The sequence below is a fragment of the Rhinichthys klamathensis genome, unplaced genomic scaffold, assembly GCF_029890125.1.
Source record: "Rhinichthys klamathensis goyatoka isolate OS25496 unplaced genomic scaffold, OSU_Roscu_1.1 h1tg000060l_1, whole genome shotgun sequence".
In the NCBI taxonomy this organism is placed as follows: domain Eukaryota; kingdom Metazoa; phylum Chordata; class Actinopteri; order Cypriniformes; family Leuciscidae; genus Rhinichthys; species Rhinichthys klamathensis.
This window is the reverse complement of record NW_026606605.1, coordinates 963,835-984,426: the sequence shown is the minus strand read 5'-3', so window position 1 is coordinate 984,426 and position 20,592 is coordinate 963,835. Positions and strand designations below refer to the sequence as shown.

The window sequence follows — 20,592 nt, the reverse complement described above, 5'->3', positions numbered from 1 at the left end:
AGTGAACTTTCAGCCACCAAACCCCACAATCGGCAGCCACTTATCAACATCCAACATCCGCTTCAGCCTTTCTTACCCACAGGGTGCACTGCGCTGCTTTAATACGGTCAGCCGGTGAATCAGGCAAAGCTCTGTGTGAATAAAAGACTTAACTTTTCTCCCCACCTTTACATGTTGGTGGTGGCTGGCTCCACTGCCGGTTGGCCTGACACTGGGCTCGGGAAGGACCCTCCATCACGTAGCCCATGTTGCAGGAGAAGCTCACCACATCGTTGAGGTTGAAGCCGTTGCCTACGGTCCGGCCATAGATGGGGCTTCCCGGGTGCCCACAGCTGATGGCTAGAGATCACGAGAGAGAGAGAGAGAGAGAGAGAGAGAGAGAGAGAGAGAGAGGCTTTAATATGGCGTAAGCATACAATCTGTGTGTAGCAATGTGATCAAATTCTGTATTATTTATGTTAAGGCCAGACCAGTAGTTTGTTGAGGGTTGGGTTTTTTAGGGAAGGACTACATGCCTGCGCACATATACGCGCATACCTATAGAATGAGCTCTTAATACGCATGTGCACGCCATCAGCGTTCTCACAGGTTCGCGTTTTTAAAGTTTGCGTAGAGAGAACTTGTCGTGTTAGCGGCCCCTAAGTTAATAACTAATGATCGTTGCGACGGAAGTGAATCAATCAAAACTAACTTTAGCTGGACAATAACTTTATTCTAGAGCTGTCATAAAGCCAAAACAATCTGTTACTTTAATTTCCTATTATCACTGTAAAGCCGCTTTGGAACAATCTACACTGTTAAAAGCGCTATATAAATGAAGATGACTTGACTAGACTTGACAATGTGGGATGATTTCTTCCTGGAAGCTGTTTTCTCACAACAGGTACATATTAAAAAACTGAAACGGTTTAGAGCGTGATTAAATTATGGCAGAAAATAGATGTGCCCTTAATATTGATTGGTCACTGCAGGGAATTGGTTCAATTTCCCTCTGTAATTTCTAATAATTTATTTGGTAAGTTGCCAATTCAAATGCAATAAATCAGATTCAGTTTCTCCTTGATAAAACCAGCACCACATTCTAAAGGCCAATGCACAGAAATAAAGGCAAGATTAATTCACTGTCATTTCAAATACTACACAATCACATATATGCATCTTTGAAGGCAGGGCTCAACCCAAAAGATGTACATTACACATCCATTTGAAAACTAGTGTGTGATATGTTTGGTATCAGTAAGAATGTGTGGAAATAAACAGACAAACAAAACAATCTGAAATTTTTTGCATCGTATGCCATCATTTTAAAGCAAATGTTTTTTTTAATGTATGGAGTCACGTTTTAACTGTATGATTTACAGCTATTATAAACTGTATTATTTCTAGAGGAAACTTAACACTCAATGAAAAGAAATTAGAATATAAATAATTGATAATAATATTAATATTTGTAGAAAATACAAAAATACATTGTTCGCTTTCTCTCTCTATATACACTATTGTTCAAAAGTTTGGGGTCAGTAAGACTACAAGAAATTAATACTTTAATTCAGCAAGGATGCGCTAAATTGGTCAAAAAATAGTTTTTTTCAAATAAATGCTGTTCTTTTGAACTTTCTATTCATCAAAAAATCCTGAAAAATGCAGCACAACTGTTTTCAACATTGATAATAGTGATAATAAATGTTTCTTGAGCATCAAATCATCATATTATAATGATTTCTGAAGGATCATGTGACACTGAAGACTGGAGTAATGATGATTGATGAAAATGCAGATTTAATTACAGGAATAAATTACATTTTAAAATATTTTAAAACAGTTATTTTAAATTGTAATAATGTTTCACAATATAACATTTTTTACTGGATTTTTTAAATTTATTTTTGTATCAAATAAATGCAGCTTTGGTGAGCAGAAGAGTGTTTTTTTTTTCATGAACATTAACAAATCTTACCGAACAATAAAGTAAACGGTACACAGTATGCACAGTATTTTCTCAATGCAATTTTGTCAATTCTATATTCTTCAATATTCATACACTACTTTTCTTTCTTTCTAGGAAGTGGTAGATGTGACACCACCCAAGATTTAACATAATAAAACATGCATAAAAAAAGGTTCAATAGGGTTCTATATAGACCTATTTCTATATTATACTCTTTTTTTAAAGAACCCTTTATGCCAAACAGGTTCTATATAAGTAGAAATGTCTTAAATCATTTGTGTTTTAAATTGTAATAATAGTTCACATTTTTACTGTATTTTTATTAAATTAATATCTTAGTGAGCATAAGAGACTTCTTTCAAAAACATAAAAAATAGACCCCAAACGTTTGAACAGTAGAATAGGCATAACAAACACTTTGTCTGGAGGTGTAATTCAATAGCTCTGTAACAGTCTTTGTGTGAAGGGAACATTAGTCCACTGAAATCCCGCGGGTGTAATAGCAATGGGCAACACGGCAACATTTGTGCTCAATATTGCAGATATTTGTTGGCTGAATGAAGCGGCGCATGCTGTAAATAGAAGATTCACACTCAATGCCTTCGGGTGAGAGCTGTCACTCCAATGTTCAGTTTAGACATTCAAATCATATCGTTTATCAGAGTACATACAGGCGGCAAAGTAAATCAATCCAACAACAACATAATGCCTTTTAATTACATGCCAGGTTGAGTTTACTTCATTTATTTGGGGGATGTATCAGACCTAAACTGTCAGTCAGCATCAGATACGGAGCTGGTGTTCGCGGTGAAAGTTGCTTGTTATGTACTGTGTATTGTGAAAACGCATGTAAGTCGAGTACGATGAGCCTATCCTTGTGTCTTCCTTCTCTAATGTGTATTGATTAACTCCAGAGTCTGTCTTATTCTAACATACTGAAGAGCTCTTATTTAATTAAGGAGACAGTTCTTTCGCTGATACGACACATTTAGAGGTATATTTGCGCTTGTAATAGCTCTTCCAGGGTACAGTATATTTTGTTCCTCACAGTTCTTCTTTTCTACAATCATAAAAAGCCACAGTTGATTTGCATAATCACAGTTGTAATTTGTTTCTCTTTGCACGGAGGCAATTTCCCTTTCATTTGAAGACTCTCCGTACGTAGCCCATATTTCCAACCAAATCACCCACCGTATGCTAAAATAGCTGAAAATGTTCCCACACATCTTTCTGTGATTTCAGCTTGTAGCGCAAAGCTAGTGAAACGTAGATGTGGAAAAAATATATAATTTTATGTTTAAAGACCCCCTGAAATCACTCAATGAGCATGTTTTTTTTTCTTTCCTGTGTTGATGTATTTCCTATTGAGTGCCTTTATTTACTGAGTGCCTAATTTACATCATGGCAGGGTTATTATAGTTAATTAAAATCCATTCAAAACTTGTTGCCTGAAATAAAATAAACGTTGCCTGAAATAAAAACTTTTATTTTAGCTAGGACAACATTTCTTATTAAAATAACTCAAACTAAATAAAATGTATAGCTCACTGAACAAAAAAACTACATTACTAAAACTTTAACAAAAATTTAAATAAAAATATAAATACGAACTATAAAAGTATCTCAATGATACTAAAACAAATATTTACGACTTAATCAGATGTGGTCTTAGTGAAAGGGGATGTTTTAATTCTGGGAAGCATTTGATTGGACAAAAATTAAATCTCTAAATCTGCTAAAAATCAATTGCAAACTTTTAGTGACACACCAGCAAATAGACGACCTCAAAACTACCAGAGCTGCACTAAAAGCCACAAAACTCCAATATTCATTTCATGGGGTCTTTAAGTCGAGTAAACGATTAATACATCAAGAGTGTCAGCTGCTATTGGTTAGATCCATTGAGGAATCACAGAGCCTGGTCCAACTTGTCTGGCATTGAAATTGCCTTTCTTCCCTTTTGCTTTATTCTGCTTGAGAAAGTGTGAGATGATAGATGCAAAAAAACTGTGATTATTTCAGATGCCGTGATCACCATCATCAAAAGAGACGCCTCGGTCGCCCCGCTTTCGTCGTAATTGACTGCCATTCTCTAAAAGATCATGGAAGAGATGCCACATGAATAAAAGTGTGAATAAAATTTGAATCAAATCAAATGACAGTCAGATAGCACCAAATATATAAGCCGTGGCTCTCAAATGGTGTCGCAGAGAACCCAGATTTTACATTGGAGATCAAGTGAGCCAGACCGGCAACCAGTGTTATCATTGTTAGCTAACATTTCTGTTGAAATAAAGCTGAAATAAAATTATATATATATATATATATATATATATATATATATATATATATATATATATATATATATATATATGAAGAGTTTGGTTCCAAAACGCGATAAACGCCATTTCTAAAAAAAATTAGTTACTACAAAAATCAGTATTGTATCTGGTTGGTATTGAAAAGTCAATGTTTAATTTTAAGTAAAATGCGATATCCGCCGTGTTATTCTGTCATGCTTTCTCCCTTTCTTTCCAAACCGCGACAAACGCCAGTCTCCCTTCTCTGCAGAATGCGATATATCCGCTCTCAACCAATCACAACGCACCATTCCACGCAATGTGAACAGTAACGGCAGCGCCTTAAATACACCCGGCTTCCTAGTTTTTCTTATCTATTTTGTACTTTTCGATCAACAAACAAACAAAAAAATGAATAATTTTGATGGCATTGATGAACCTGTGGTTGTAAGAAACATAAGGCATCGAAATCGAATCATTTACGTGAGGAGATTAAGAAGATGAGGCACTCGGGAGGAGGAAAAATGTTTTCAATCTTCTTTACAGTTCTTAATAAAAATATTCTACTAATAAACTTACGTTGTTGTGTATTTTCAACAGTTTCAATATGAAAAAAATAACTTTTATATTGATTCAATGGATTAATTGCATTTTGATTTAAAAAAAAAAAAGGATTTATTGCATTTTGGGGAAAAAAATAATCCGTTTTTTATAATAAATCTTTGAAAATCAAAACCTGGATTTTAATTTTTTTTGTTATTATGACCTACAAATGCTATGTGAAAGTTTGAAACAGAAAATAGTAGTTTTCATCTTTCCACTTTCTTGGTAAAGAAAACACACTTTTACTCAAATTAATCTAAATGGATTTATTGCGTTTTGGAACCAAACTCTTCATATATATATATATATATATTATGTGAAAAACTGTATGCCTTGGCAATAAACTGAAATAAGTTGAAGTTGAATCACTAAAATTATTACCTAGAAATACTGTAAATAAAACTATAAAACTCAATAAAACTAAAACTGAAATAAATCTAAACATCAATATTTTGAATTACAGAATCACAGAATGAAATGGCTAAAAATTAAACTAAAATTAACATGAAAAAAATTTATATAAAAATAAAAACTACAATAAAAGCTAAAATAGCACTACCTGCAACTGATCTTAGGTCATAACCTGTCATTTGAAAACCACCAGCTTAAAAGTATTTGCTAATTTTGTGTAAGAGGATAAAGATGCTGTATTCAGGACAGGATCCGCCCAGACACATTCCTCATCACCCATGTGCCATAAAGGGTCAGTTCTGCCAAAAAACAGAAATCTGTCATCATTTTCTCAACTTCTAGACCTGTATGACATGGCGTCTTCTGAGGAACACAAAAGAAGATATTTTGAATGAAAGTCAATGGGGTTCAGTGATGTTTTGGACCCAGAATGAGTGGATAAAAGCAGTTCTTCAAAATATCTTCTTTTCTGTGGAAAACGATGTCATTCGGATGAAATATTCTGAATGACCAATCCCCAATCTTGTGACGCAGCTTTAAACCACTCTACGTTCATTCATCTGGCCAGAACTTAGACACTAGACTGAGCCTGTTTTCTCCCAATGTTGTTTTTCTCCATTTCTGTCACCGATGGAGTTTGGGTTTCTGGCTTTCTTAGTTGGGGACACTTAATATTCAACATTGTTACTGATTTGACTGCACTGACACTATTGGATGAGAACTGAACTGAGCTGATGATGACATCACCGTTTCCACCAGAGCTGCTTTATAGCTGAACTGAACTCATAATTGATGAACTCTATACAGTCATTATACAGTCTGATTTCAACCTAATAAGGACTATTGTATTGACTAATGTTTACTATTGTCTTTTTAGAGCTGCTTTACAGCAGAATTGAACCATTATTTCCCTGTTTTTCACTGTAAAGCTGCTTTGAAACGATCTGTGTTGTATAAAATACTATATAAATAAATGTGCCTTGACTTGACTCATACAGGTTTGCTCACGGGAGTGTGAGTAAATGACAGAATTTGCATTTTGGGGTGAACTATAATTTTAATAAAATGGGAGATGATGTGGATAAATCCTGCAGTCTCAAATCCTGCAGCTTTTGGTGAGACGTACTTCATTACTTTCCCTGCAGCTTTTGATCGGCTCATTTTGTCTAAATGTTCTTCAAACAAATAAACGCCCCCATTGAAGTGAGACAGACCTGCTGCAGTGCGTGTCTGATAGATGTAGGCTGGGAGTGTGTGTGTGTGTGTGTGTGTGGACCCAGTGGGAGATGACAGTGACGCCACTTCTTTAAAAATATAAATAGCTCCCTAAATACAGAGAGCTCTTAAGGTGGATTCTTGAAATGCCAGTGCCATTTAAGGAGGAGAAACGGAGCGCTGATGTCATGATGTCACGTCCCCTTATACTTATATTTGCAATAGAGTTATTCTCCGTGTCCCAGATATAGTAGTAGTCAAAACTGCAACAGTAAGTGTGCTAAAATTAGGGCTGTCAATTGAGTCAAAGCTTTAAATAAATTAATCAAACTACCATTGAAAAGTTTGGGGTCAGTAAGATTTTTTTTACTTTTTATTTTTATTTTTAAAGAAGTCTCTTATGGTTGCCAAGACTGCATTTATTTGATAAAAAATACAGTAAAAATAAAAATATTGTGAAATATTTTTACAATTTGAAATAACTGTTTTCTATTTGAATATTTAGTAAAATGTAATTTATCATTGTGATCAAAGCTGAATTTTCTGCATCATTACTCCAGTCTTCAGTGTCACATGATCCTTCAGAAATCACTCTAATATGATCATTTGCTGCTCAAGAAACATTTCTTATTACTATCAATGCTGAAAACAGTTGTACTGATTTTTTTTTCAGGATCATTTAAAGAATATAAAGTTAACAGAAAGAACAGCTTCAACGTGAATTATAAATCTTTTGTAACGTAATAAATGTCTTAACAGTCACTTTTGATCAATTTAATGCATCCTTGCTGAATAAAAAATTAATTTTCTTAAAAAAATATCTTACTAACCTAAAACTTCTCTTAATTAATGAGAATTAATTGCATGCATTGCTGAGAAAAACTTGCATATGAGAACAATTCAAAGACAGTTTTGTGGTAGAATTCAATACATTATTTTACATATTATTTCCATAGTACATACAAAGGCCGGATAATATGCATTAACATATTTTTTTATTAATTTTACTAAACTATGTGCTAAATTGACAGCTCTAGCTAAAATCTATGTGACTGTGTCTATTCCTTCCCCCAGCGTGTGGCGCTTTCGACCTTTTTCTGAATGAATCTATTCATGGATTCCGCAATTTTCCACAGCTTGTCTGAGAGAGAAAAGCGAGTCCCAAACTCACGGACGCAGATGGGCAGCTGTCCGGACCAGTTGTGGTCTTGCTGGCAGATTCGCACAGAGGAGCCGATGAGCCGGAAGCCGGAGACGCACTGGTACACTACGGTGTCTCTGTAGCCGAAGTTCTCCCCGATCACCTGACCATTGACAATCTGCTCGGGTAAACCACAGTGGCCGGCTGAAAGGACAGGAACGAGAAGAGAGAGTGATTAAAGTGAGAGGTCTGAGCAGTAGCTACATTACACTGTAAAATATTAACATCAGATGCTTTTAGAGAGACCAAGTGCTTCAAGCAATTAAGTGTTTAGTGGAGTGTATGCAAATTCAAAAAAGTGAGACCTTCAGTGGAGCAGGAGAAAGAAACATGATTGAGGTCAACTGTAATTCAAGCACTTAGACACTGTGTGTGAGTGTGTATAGCGTTATACATGACGTTCAAAAGTTTGGGGTCATTAAGATTTTTTTTTTTTTTTTAGAAACTAATACTGTTATTCAGCAAGGATGCATTACATTGCTGATCTTTTGAACTTACTATTCATAAAAGAATCCTAATTTTTTTAATCAGTTTTAACAAAAATATAAAGTAGGCCATACTTATGAAAATTTCACATTTTAAATGTTTTTTTTCCCCAAAGAATACAATAGTGAAAATAGCTTTTTCACTTTTCGAAATTTATAACAAATAAATTGCTAAATGTATTATCAGGATAATGACTTGAGTGAAAAACTTGATATTTGGTATATCCATACATGGAAATCAGGTGTAAAATAAAATAAAATAAATAAATAAATAAATAAAAATAAAATAAGAAACGGATGAGCTGACTGAATAGTAATACTTTTTTGACAAAATTATTAATAAATTGATGAGTTGACAGGATAGTTGTGAAGTGTTAACAGCTTTTCTTTCCCTGTTTAAAAATCATTCCAAATGAATGGATGAAGTTGGAGGAAAGAATCAGAGTTATCCAGACAATGGTTTACTACTTAATTCCCACACTTCCATTTACTGTATATTATGTCGTGGAAAAGACTTTAATTACAAAATGTGGAAAATAGTAACAATAAAGAATGAGTAGGTGTACACAAAATTATGAATGATAGTAGAACCTAGATTGATGACGAATCTATCACACTTAAAGGGATACTCCACATTTTTTTGGAAATACTGCCATACCATGAGTGCAGCAGGCGTAATGATATGACGCAGCGCCTGAAAATAGTCCCCAGATGCGTCATATCATTACGCCTGCTGCTCTCATGGTACGGCAGTAAAGTTTCTTGATTATTACGCAGGAATGAGAGTATAGTTCCTAGCCATATCAGCCTAGAAAATCGCAACTTTACATTTTCTGTCGGTCTTAGTGCACGATGTAACTACAGAAGAGTCAAGTTTTAAATAGGAAAAATATCGAAACACTTTGGTCATTTTTTTTATGAGAAATGCTAATGGTCTTGTCCACTTCAATGATGTATGCTAAGCTATGCTAAAAGTGGTACCGCCAGAACCGGAGATCGGCTGAATGGATTCAAAAATGGTAAAACTCAGCAGTTTAACTCTGGGGGAGTTGTAAAATGAGCCTATTTCCAAAAAAAGTGGAGTATCCCTTTAACAAGGTTTAAAAATCAAGTAGAGCCACTGCCAGGCAAACATGCCTGAAACAGCAGATGTGAACAGCAGTGAATGAACAGCACATTACCCAAGCAGCGCGTCTCTGTTCCACTCCACAGACCAGAAGATAGACACTCTCTCACTGTAGATCCCACCAGCATATACCCATTGTCACATGTAAATATGGCCGTGGCCCCAAAGGAGGTCTGACTTCCAATTTTCTTGCCACTGGGAGGAGTGGCCAGATCCCCACACGAGATGACTGAGAGGGAAGGGAGAGGGTGAGACAAACAAAGACAATCTGGAAGGTTTAAACCTTCGACTAACAGAGCCAAACAGCTGGTGGATTGGAGTTGAATGACACACTTACTTTGGCAGTGGGGTCTCTCGTTCCTCCAGCTCCACGCACCATTGGCTGTGCACTGAATGTGGGCGGGGCCTAGCCGGTAATAGCCAGGATCGCAGGTGAAGATGATTTTTGTTCTGTACTCATAATGCGAGCCGTTAACGATCCGCCATCTTCCGTGTTCCAGAGAGAAAGATCCGATACTTGGACAAACCACAACTGTGCAGAAAATACACAGAAACCAGTATTCAGAAACAAATGGACACCCGTTACCAGTACCCATACATAGATGCCAGTACACCCATTAACACCCATAAAGTACTGGTAAGATTTTATTATGGTTCCCTTCCAAAATGTACTATGCTGCCATTATCGTCCTTTGTGTGAACGGGCCTTTAGAATATTTCCGAATGAATGCGTCTTAAAAGGCAACATTATTTTGGTGTTGAGAAGGATGTCTTAAAATGCTGCCTAAGTAGGCAGTTCACTAGGTTTAGGAACAGAGGCATTGTTTTGGAACGGCAGATATAATTGGCTCATTAATAAATGAATATTAAAGCTGAAGCAAAGAGATTTCGATTCACTCGGCGGCCATCTTGGTTATGCACCCGGCAGCTATTTTCCATTTAGCCAACAGCAATACAAACACAGCTCCTGCTCACTTGAATGGGGAAAAACTGAAATTTCCCAAACTCTTTGTCTAACCATGAACCTTTTAGGGACTTGAAAGGACCATTACAAATTTTTACCTGATATTATTATTATTTATTTTTTTCTCTTCTCCTCTCACTGTTCTGAGGCTATTGGGAGAGTAACCCCTGATATGACGTTAACAGTATATGAACAACATAATTGTATGTGATACCCCTAGTGACCTGCCCCCGGTTTCACAGACAAGGCTTAAGTCTAGACTTAGACTAAAATGCATGTTTCAGCTGTTTTAACTGAAAGAAATTTGCACTGACATTAAAATATGGCTCAATGATGTCTCAAGGCCCTTTTATAAAAGCTACTTAAATGTCCTAATTGAACTAAGGTCTAATTCTGGCTTAATCTAAGCCCTGTCTGTGAAACCAGGTCCTGTTTGTTCTGTTCTTTTGAATGTGTTCTACTGAAAGCATATATAAAACAATAAAAAATAAACCCTCTTTTTCTAAATTGTTTTAATAACACTTCAAATAAGTAATAACATCCGACAACAATGATACAATACAATTTGCTTTTCTCGCTCAATGCTAAAACCCCCTGATTCTTTAGGCTGGTCCAGTTAATGCGCACCCTAGAGTTATCATGTGCTATTAAGAGGCGGTTATCTCTGTGTGCTGTCTCTGATTCTCTACCTGAGCAGCGAGGGACCTTGTTGTGGTTGCTCCAGGTGCCGTCAGGCTGGCACACAGCGCTGGTCAGCTCTTTGGAGGACAGCCGGTAGCCATCGTTGCAGAAGTAGGTCACACGTGTTCCCACAGAGTAGTCCATCGCAAGCACTCCTCCGTTCACAGGAGCCTTGGGCAGCCCACAGGACACAGCTTATGGGTGTGGAAATCAGATAGGACGTTAGGAACGTTAGGTCAGATGTTTCAAATATAATTATGACAAGATAATTAAAAAAACTCTCAACATAGCTTATTACTCTATTAGAATATTTTACTATTAGAGCACTGAAAATTGCTTATTCGAGTGGCTGGTTTTACAAGACTGTAATTGGCATGCTTTTCTAAAATGGCTTTATTTAAGGTCAATACTAAGTTTATGAGTAAAAGTCACAATAATGCATAGATACACAATAGATATATTGGCCAAATAGATGTGCATATGAGCATTTAATTTTTTTTTACAGATGCATGAAATATTTATAGAATTTCGGTTATCAGCTAAAAGAGATTTTATTTTTTTTATTTTTTATTGATCAGTATTGACTGATTTCAGATATTTAATTGTCTTAAGCCCTTCTACTATAGAAAGTGTTGACAAAGTCTGAAAAAATCCATGTATCGTTGACCCATAATTGAATTCAATTTAGCTAACTAAGATTAAAGGCTTAATAATTGAATATACATTTTCATTTAAGAGTATTAAGTATTGAACTGAAGTCTATAGACAAGACCAGGGTTTATTTTTTAAAAATCTTGATTTATACCCCTTAAAGGGCAACGTATCCCCCGAGATACAAACATTTATAGACAATAAATTCATAAAATTTCAACATAAATAAACATAATAAGCTAACGCTTAACAACAACCAAATATTGTAAATATGTGAAATACATCAACTTTTACCTGAAGATGATTAGATTTCCCACTACAGGTGACCATGTCATTTTAAAATGCAAAGAACTAAGTCACCAGATCGAAATATTCACAACAAACACCAAGAAATGAGACCTACACTTTCACAGCCTCTCAAACGTTTGTATCCCCCAGGATACAAAAACCTTTTCAGGGTTAAGAAACCTAATAAACTTGTTAATTAAAAAAGGAGTTTTAGTGGTGTGAAACCACATTGAAGTTCAGTCACACTTTCTAAGAGAGATCAATATTGTGTTAAAAGTAATAACTTGCATGCAATGGCAGATCCTTTTAAACAATGAAATAGCACTTAAAGAGTTGAACACTATCCCACTATAACTACGCTTGTCATCAGTGTTGCAAATCAGCCAATGGAACAGTCCCATCTCACTTCTCCCTTATGCAAGCAGCACTGGAACATATTATTTATCAACGCACAGTACTTTTAGATGACACTAAGTATGAATCATTGCTGTGCACAAGCCCTTAAGATTTATTGAGCAACAAAACCACTGGTACATTTGAGAAACAAAGAGCATTGAGATGCCATAACGGCATCGGTTCACAGCCATTAGATGTCGAACCCTCCCAATAATCAAAGAGCACATATCAAGAACTGCTCCACAAGAGGGGTCTCTGACAGTGACGTGAGATGAACTCTTGTTGCACAACACAAAAGGCTGAAAGTGCCCAGAATGCTTTTTGAAGTTTACAGAGTCATTTAAGTGTCACTTGATGTTAGTGGCACTGGAGCCTGTGGCCCTTAGAGGGAGTTGGGGCCCGTTCTGTCACATTAGTGCTGGAGGAAGGGCCCGCATGAATGCGCCGCCTCAGAAACCATTTAGTCAGGCTCATCTCTACTGTGAAGCTGAGTCTGAGAGGATAGGTGGAGCAGGACGAACGACTCCGATGGATAAAGAGAGCTCTGAAGATTAGTCATTAATGTGACAGATCATGAATAAACAGTATCAGTGAGACAGTAATTACTGCGTCTCCATCACTGACCGTAAAAGCTTGTTAGAGAGGCGTCAGGAAAATTACTGATCATATCTGCAAGCACTGAATTACTACCTGCTGACTTTAGAAAAGGTCTGTTGGGTGTTTAAGTCAATACAATACTGCTGTTAAATGAATACCCCCGGGTTCAATACAAGTTCAGCTCATTTGACAGCATTTGTGGTATAATGGTGATTATTAGCGTAAACAATTATTTTGATTGATCCCTCATTCTCTTAAAACAAAACAAGAAAGAAAATCGAAGTCACAGTCAGGCACTTAAAATGAAAGAATCAGGCTAATCTGAACATGGCTTCAATATTCACAAGACGTACCAGACATCAGTGTTAAAATAATTTTAGTGAGATAAAATATCCTTTTCTGTGCAAAGTTACATTCAGTTTTACAACTTTGTTGCCAACATAAAGCCTAAAACTCTAAAATTACTGTAAAAATTACAAGAACAAATTTACATCTCAAATATTAGGCAAATTTTTATAACAAAACAAAAAAAAAGTGTTTCATTACATTAATATCTTCACATTTATGCTTTTAAATCCTCAAAATTTGCCCCCATTTACTTCATACACAGTAATCGTAAAGAAAAGGAGGGACGATTAAAAAATGATTTGTTTGTGGTAATTAATATTATGCCACAAATGCTGTTGATTCAGCTTAATTTTGAAATATTAAACCTGGAACCAGAATACTATCCCATCTCACAGCTTAATATGAAGGGGAGTGTTCAGAAGTCCGGTTTGAAAATTAGTTTGGAGAAATTAGTGGCGCTAGTAAATAACATCAATGCAAAGGCTGGTTAAACAGCTAGAGTTCATAAAGTATTGAACCTACAACATACTTGAGTTACCAGCTACTAAACCCAAAATGGACTAGTAAACGTGTGACCCATTTGCTGGGTCTTACCTTGGCAAGCAGGAACCGGGGCGTCCCAGGCGTAGGAGCCAAAGGTGGTCTTTTTGCAAACGGCGGTGCTCTTTCCAATAAGCCGGTATCCACGGTCACAGGCCCAGCGGACCAGACTGTTCACGTGTCCTCCGGTCTGGCTGCTAATGGATCCATGGACGGGGGAGTCCGGGGTGCTGCAGTACAGAGCTGTTCAGACAGACAGACAGACAGACAGACAGATACCAGACCCCATCAGTTCCTTAATCACCACCCAGAGCAGAGCCCTATGACACGGGCTGCATTCACTTACAAGCACATTTAAAAAAGCTCTTAGGGATCTCTCTCTTAAAGAGGACTTGTTATGCCCTTTTACAAAGTCTTGATTTTGTTTTTGGGCTCTACTAGAATAGGTTTTCATGCCTGAACGTTCAAAAAACACATTATTTTCCCCCCTATTCTCCATTGTTGCAGCTCCTCTCTTCCCAGTCTGTCAGTAACGCTCTGTTTAGTTCCTGTCTCTATGAAGCCCCTCCTTCTGAAAAGCACACTGTGCTCTGATTGGTCGGCTGGATCAGTGTGTTGTGATTGGCCAACTGCTTTGAGAGTGTTTAGAAAATGTACCGCCCCTTACCATAACCGCCAGTTTAACACACTACTAACTAACTCAACCAGGCCCCGCCCCTTTATTCTGCGTATGAATTATTTAAATGAGGAATATTGAGATGTTTCTCCAATGGAGGCATTTCAGGGAGTTCAGAAACACTGACACTGATATAGAGAATATCTCCCTTTGCTTTGTAACTTTGCAGAGCTTTTTCATGCTCAAACAGCAACATTACACACTAAGGAAAGGTGAAAATGTAAAAAAGCACAATAGGTCCTCTTTAAGGAAGCATTGTATTTTCTGCTATAATAACATACAGAACTGTAAAACTCCTATGTGCCTCATTCAACATGCGTCAGCCTGGTGTTTTGAAGACATTTCGAGAGACAGGCTGCAGATGAATATTTCATATTTGTGAAAAGGTCACATTATCTGGTTTATTACTCGTTTTGCCCACTGAAATTTAGCACTGGAATTTATATTACCAAAGATAATTCTGGAAAGGAAGAATTCTTTTGCAACTTCTGTTAAATATGGTTCTCAAAAGTTCTTTTCATAAAAAAAAAAAAAAGGTATAGTGGCACCTCAAATTATTTGAAAAATGAATAATTAAATGCATGAACAATAAAAAATGCATGAATTTGATTGCATAACTGCAAAAATTATTACCTTTTCTCAAAACTAACTTAAATTTTGTCAGCCACTTTTACATTTAACTCAAAAGTACCCGGTCCCAAGGCGCTTTTGGTGGATGCATTAAAAAAACAGTATACTGTATCAGTATTTCATTTGAAAACTCTTTTTGCTATATATATATTTTAAATAGATTGATTTGTTTGTTATCTAATATAATTAAATGCACACAAGTGTGGCATAAGTGTATAAATACCTTTTGGGGTCACTGTATAAAAATGTTAAAAATATGCCGCTATTTATCAATACTCATGCTGTAAACAAATGCATTTGTACAGTAATCTAAACTATGCATCTAAAATCTGAAAAAGAGGACATTTTACAAAATCTGTTATTTAAAACAAAACAAACAACAACAACATGCATAATGAAATTAAGAACAAATTTTCTTAATATTTCAGATTTTCTTTTGTTAAGCATTAGGTTTATTATTTAACTTCAGTCACATATATTCATAAACAGTGCATTCAGAATGTCTAAAAGTATTTCTTCTATTATGTTGCAAGTCAAATTAAATGATTTTAAACCGGATTATTTCCAACTTCTGCAGAAATAATTCTCTAATATAGAAGTAAAATAATTAATTAAAATGTATTTTAGCTAGATATCTGCATTTTATCATCTGACAGGATTATAAAATAAAATAAATCAGAAGTAAAAAAAAATAAAAAATACTAGAAATAAAAGTAATAGCTATAAAAAGAGCAGATGGATGGACCCAAATGGATGAAAATCTACTTCAGCCACAGATCTGCATTTGATGCTAAATCCATCCGGCAAGACAAATGAGCCAAAGGATGTGGCAAATACTACAAAGAAAAGGCTTGAAAGGAAGGTTAGATTTCTGGATCCCTATAGTGTGGATTACTCCGCAAATACTACAAATGATACATGTATCAAATGGTTCGAGCAGAGATAAAAATATTGTGTTTTAAAAATATGTTGTACAATCTGATGGCGATAGGGCATCAGAATGTGAGAAGATTCGAGGGTGTGAATACTTTCTGAAGGCACTGTAGTCATACACTCACTTTGAAACCAAACAGAAGCACATCAATAAGCATGTCAGTCAAACTCAGCGAGAGATCTTGACAGCACCAGAGACAGAAAGCAGCTTTCATAACGTTAGACTTGGTTTTACCCAAGTTTCACAAGAGACTGTGAGTGAATTCAAACTGATTCTCAGCCTTTGAACTGAAACAAAGTATTAACGTGTTGATGTGGAAATTTTCATATCCTATCAACGGAAATGAACAAGCCATTTATCGTTGATTTCACAAGCTGAAAACAACTGACAGGTGGCTAAAGCCTGAAAAGCACTTAGAACGTGGGATGTCAGTTTGCATTTCATCTCAGCTCAAAGGTGCTCTGAAACACACAACCAAACATCACTTCCTTCAGTACCTGCACCAGTCACAGATGTGTGAGGGGGATGTAGGTATGAGAGCTATTTATATCTCAAATGGGCAGGTTAGAGGAAGTGACCTCCGCTCTCACAGGCACTTCATTAGGTTTAATTCACTCCAGGCTTGAGTTGAACGGAAGTTCAGCTAGGATGTGCAGCACGAACAACAGTTAAAACTGGGTTTAGGAAGTCCAGCTGTGATGAAAACAAAGCTGAGGTGAGCAGTGCTGACACCCCTGAGCAGAAACGGCCAAGTCTTTTGATGGAAAGTCAGTGTGGAGATATTGCGGAGAGAAAATATGAGAGCAAGGGAAGGAAAACTATTGCCTCATGAGGTAGATTTCATAACACTCCAAAGATCTTTGACTAAAACACATGCAGTGTTGATAATGAGAATACATTTCAGCAACTGCCACTGCAGTAATGTGATATGCACATTACCTCTCAATAAAGTTCACAATAAAGCATTATTTGCCATATGACCAGGTGGAATTAATGGAGTTACAGAGACAGTCCCCTGGAGCAACCCGAGGTTAAGTGCCTTGCTCAATGGTGATTGCTCCAGGATCGGCTCTTGCTCGGTTTAAACCTTTTGGTTACCAGGCCAGATTACAGAATGAGTAGAGATGTTTCATTATTTTTCCCATATTTGTTATTATTGCAGCTCCTCTCTTCCCAGTCTGTCAGTAACGCTCTGTTTAGTTCCTGTCTCTATGAAGCCCCTCCTTCTGAAAAGCACAAAGTGCTCTGATTGGTCGGCTGGATCAGTGTGTTGTGATTGGTCAAGCGCTTCCAGCGGGTTTGGGAAATGTTTCAACACACTACTAACTAACTCAACCAGGCCCCGCCCCTTTATTCTGCGTATTAATTATTTAAATGAGGAATATTGTGACGTGTTCGTTCCCGGAAGAAACTCAAGACTACAATGGAGGCGTTTCAGGGAGTTCAGAAACACTGACACTGATATAGAGAATAACTCCCGCTGGAACTCTGCAGACTTTTTTTTTCATGCTCAAACGGCAACATTACACATTAAAGAAAGCTGAACATGTACAAAAGCATCCATTAATATGGATTTTTCATCTGCAACATTTTACATTACAATTTATATATAGCGGGGTCTACAAGTAAGAGATGGTCAGATGTTCTTTGAAGCACAAGATGCTTTTTGGATCATTCTCAAATCATGCTGAATCACATGATCATCAGGATTTACACAACTTTGTAACTACACAGTCATAAGAGTTGTTCTTTTCAACGAGAACGGTGCATTGCTCATGTCTGCAAAACGTCTTTTCGTGGAAAAACCACAGAGACACAAGGGAAACCTGCTTTAAGTGACCACAGAAAGCCCTCATACTGGAGCTTTGCATGTCCCGTTCCTGTCCGCTCTACTACATTTGAACACACACTCAAGCTTGAGGAACTGAAAGGTGAGGTGTGGTAAGAATATGTGTATTTGGAGTCCCCAGGTCTTTGGTTGACATCCACAACGGCGAGTGTAGTATCCACATAACCACAGTGCACTATTGGGCCAATGGGTCTCTGCCCTTTCTTGTTCTGTCAGTATGATTTTTTCCAAGAGACTGTAAAGTGCAGAACCTAAATGGCAAAGGACATTTGTCAAACATATATGAGCTGAAGTAAGGTAGTGTGTACCGCTCTCCTGGGCAGAAAACAACAACAAAATAAACCCATCAAAGTACCCGACACACAAAGTTACTTCTACACAGAAATGTTAACACTGTACACGACACGTCCATCCATGAACACACACACGCATACACACACGCACGCACACACACACACTTATACGTGCACATGCATTCACACACATAAGATTCTGACTCATGGGTAGTTGACGCATAACATCCAATAACCATTATCCCCATCAATATATATATTTTAGGTTTATAATAATACTGAAATGTATATAAGTAAAAAAAGGGTGAGTAAATAATAACAAATTGTGATTTATTTCTTTAAATTGTCGATAATTATTTTCATGTTATGGCTGATAAATACTTAAAGCAATAAACATCAAAATTATATTTTGTCTAAATAAATACCGTTCAAAAGTTTGGGGTCGGTAAGATTTTTTAATGTTTTTGAAAGTCTCTTCTGCTCACCAAAGCTGCATTTATTTGACCAAAAATACAGTAAAAACAGAAATATTGTGAAATATTATTACAATTTGAAATAGTAGTTTTCTATTTCATTATATATTAAAAATGTAATTTATTCCCGTGATCAAAGCTGAATTTTCAGCATCATTACTCCAGTCTTCAGTGTCACATGATCCTTCAGAAATCATTATAATATGATGATTTGCTGCTCAAGAAACATTTATGATTATTATCAACGTTGTAAATCATTCTGCTGATAAATATTTTTGTGGAAACCTTGATAAAAAAAAAATCTGAATTCTTTAATAAATAAAACAACATGACATCATGACTTTGCGTAAACATACACGCCACTTTCAATTCAAGTGGCGTGTTATCTATATGCATTTTGAGCTATCCGCGTGTATGTCCACGCCGAAATCTTTTGCGTGTATGTCTACGCCATTAAACGTCCGAGTGATTCCGCGTGTATGTGTACGCCGTTAAATGTCCGAGCGAAACGAAGCAAAATCTATATTCTACATCTGTGGAGCGATATTTCTTTTCCTAGGATGGTAGGAGAAGACTCATAAATGGTATTAACCCCAGTGACGGGTAGGTTTAGGGACGGGGTTGGGGTAGGTCATATATTTATATGTACATAATACAGTAATATAACGTTAAGTCAAAGGCGTTGATAAACACGCTGAAAAGCGATTATGCGTGTTGATAGCACGCCAAAAATGGAAATACGAATTGGCGTGTCATACATACGCCATTTCATGAGATCAGTCTGAATAAAAAGTTAACAGAAAGAACAGCATCAATATGAAACATAAATCTTTTGCAACATTATAAATGTCTTTGTCACTTTAAATCAATTTAATGCATCCTTGCTGAATAAAAGTTAATTTAGTGACACCAAACTTTTGAACGGTAGTGTACTAACAACTTAATGAATTTAGTTAGGGATAATGGGTAAAAGGATAATTGTTTTGTTTTTTGCCAAATATTACATTAAACAGTGTTATTAAATAAATGGTGTATTTAAAGTAAGGTAATTTAAATATAAAAATAGTTAATAGTTTTTAATTAAGAGTATAGTAAGTCACACTGCAGGACATCTACCTAAAAGTACTTCATGTCAACTACCCAAAGTACACATGCTCATTCAAATTCAAGACCAGAGACGGAAAACGTGCAAGCAATAAAGAGATTTAAATGGATACATACTTTGATACTCACCGACATAGCGGATGCGAAACCCCTTCTTATTGGTGCCGTGGTCAGCTGACCAGCGCAGGAGAAGCTGGTGGCCCGTGGTGGTGATGTTGAAGGGGCTCGGGAGGTCACCGCTCAATGTGGCCAGGGTCTGACTATGAATTGTGGGTCCTTCAAAAGAAACAGAAGAGAAAGACAATTTGCAGGACTGTTATATCAAATTATACCTGTCAAAAAAGATGAAACTCATAAAAGTAGCTTGGTGGTTCACAGTTTGAAAATACGTTTGGAAAATATCTTGAAAATAGGCAAAGCAGACAAAGTGTAGATAATAACAGCCTTGGCCACAAAGGATGACTACTCTGTGAGAGGCATATACACACTTATTAGACTAATGCAAGTTCAAATTACACCTTTCATATGTTGTATTTATAAATAAAAAAATACATGGCATGCTACAAAAGTCAATGCAACACTTTTACAATAACAGCCTAGTTTAAATAAGAAAAAAGTCTACCATCAAAGACTTCCAGAATGTCATATTCCTTCTCAGTCTGGAAAAACTCAAAATACATGGTGATATTGTAGCCCTTCTCCACGTTGATGCTCCACGAACACATCTGAAGGTTGGGGTAACTGTCTGGGTAGCCAGGGCTCAAAATCACCCCAGACGAGTCGAATCGAACATCATGAGCGGGACATTGTACTGTGGGGGAAAAAACATTTTATTAGGTGTTAATCTAGTATGTGTCAATAAGACGGGCATGTTTTATA

At 36.5% G+C, this 20,592-nt stretch overlaps 1 protein-coding gene across 2 annotated transcripts in view; it reads right to left on the bottom strand.

The window, feature by feature from the left end:
• The window catches only part of csmd3b (CUB and Sushi multiple domains 3b), a 246,350-nt gene that overhangs the window by 64,145 nt on the left and 161,613 nt on the right, over positions 1-20,592 (bottom strand). The window contains exons 39-46 of one of the 2 annotated variants that reach the window (XM_056249475.1): positions 20,336-20,524; positions 19,843-19,989; positions 13,809-13,997; positions 10,943-11,128; positions 9,627-9,821; positions 9,345-9,518; positions 7,649-7,822; positions 166-339 (exon numbers count right to left, since the gene is read on the bottom strand). In XM_056249475.1, the coding sequence (XP_056105450.1) occupies positions 166-339; positions 7,649-7,822; positions 9,345-9,518; positions 9,627-9,821; positions 10,943-11,128; positions 13,809-13,997; positions 19,843-19,989; positions 20,336-20,524 (1,428 nt within the window). Of the gene's footprint in view, positions 1-153; positions 340-7,648; positions 7,823-9,344; positions 9,519-9,626; positions 9,822-10,942; positions 11,129-13,808; positions 13,998-19,830; positions 19,990-20,335; positions 20,525-20,592 lie in introns of both variants that reach the window. The other variant, XM_056249476.1, reaches the window with a different exon arrangement.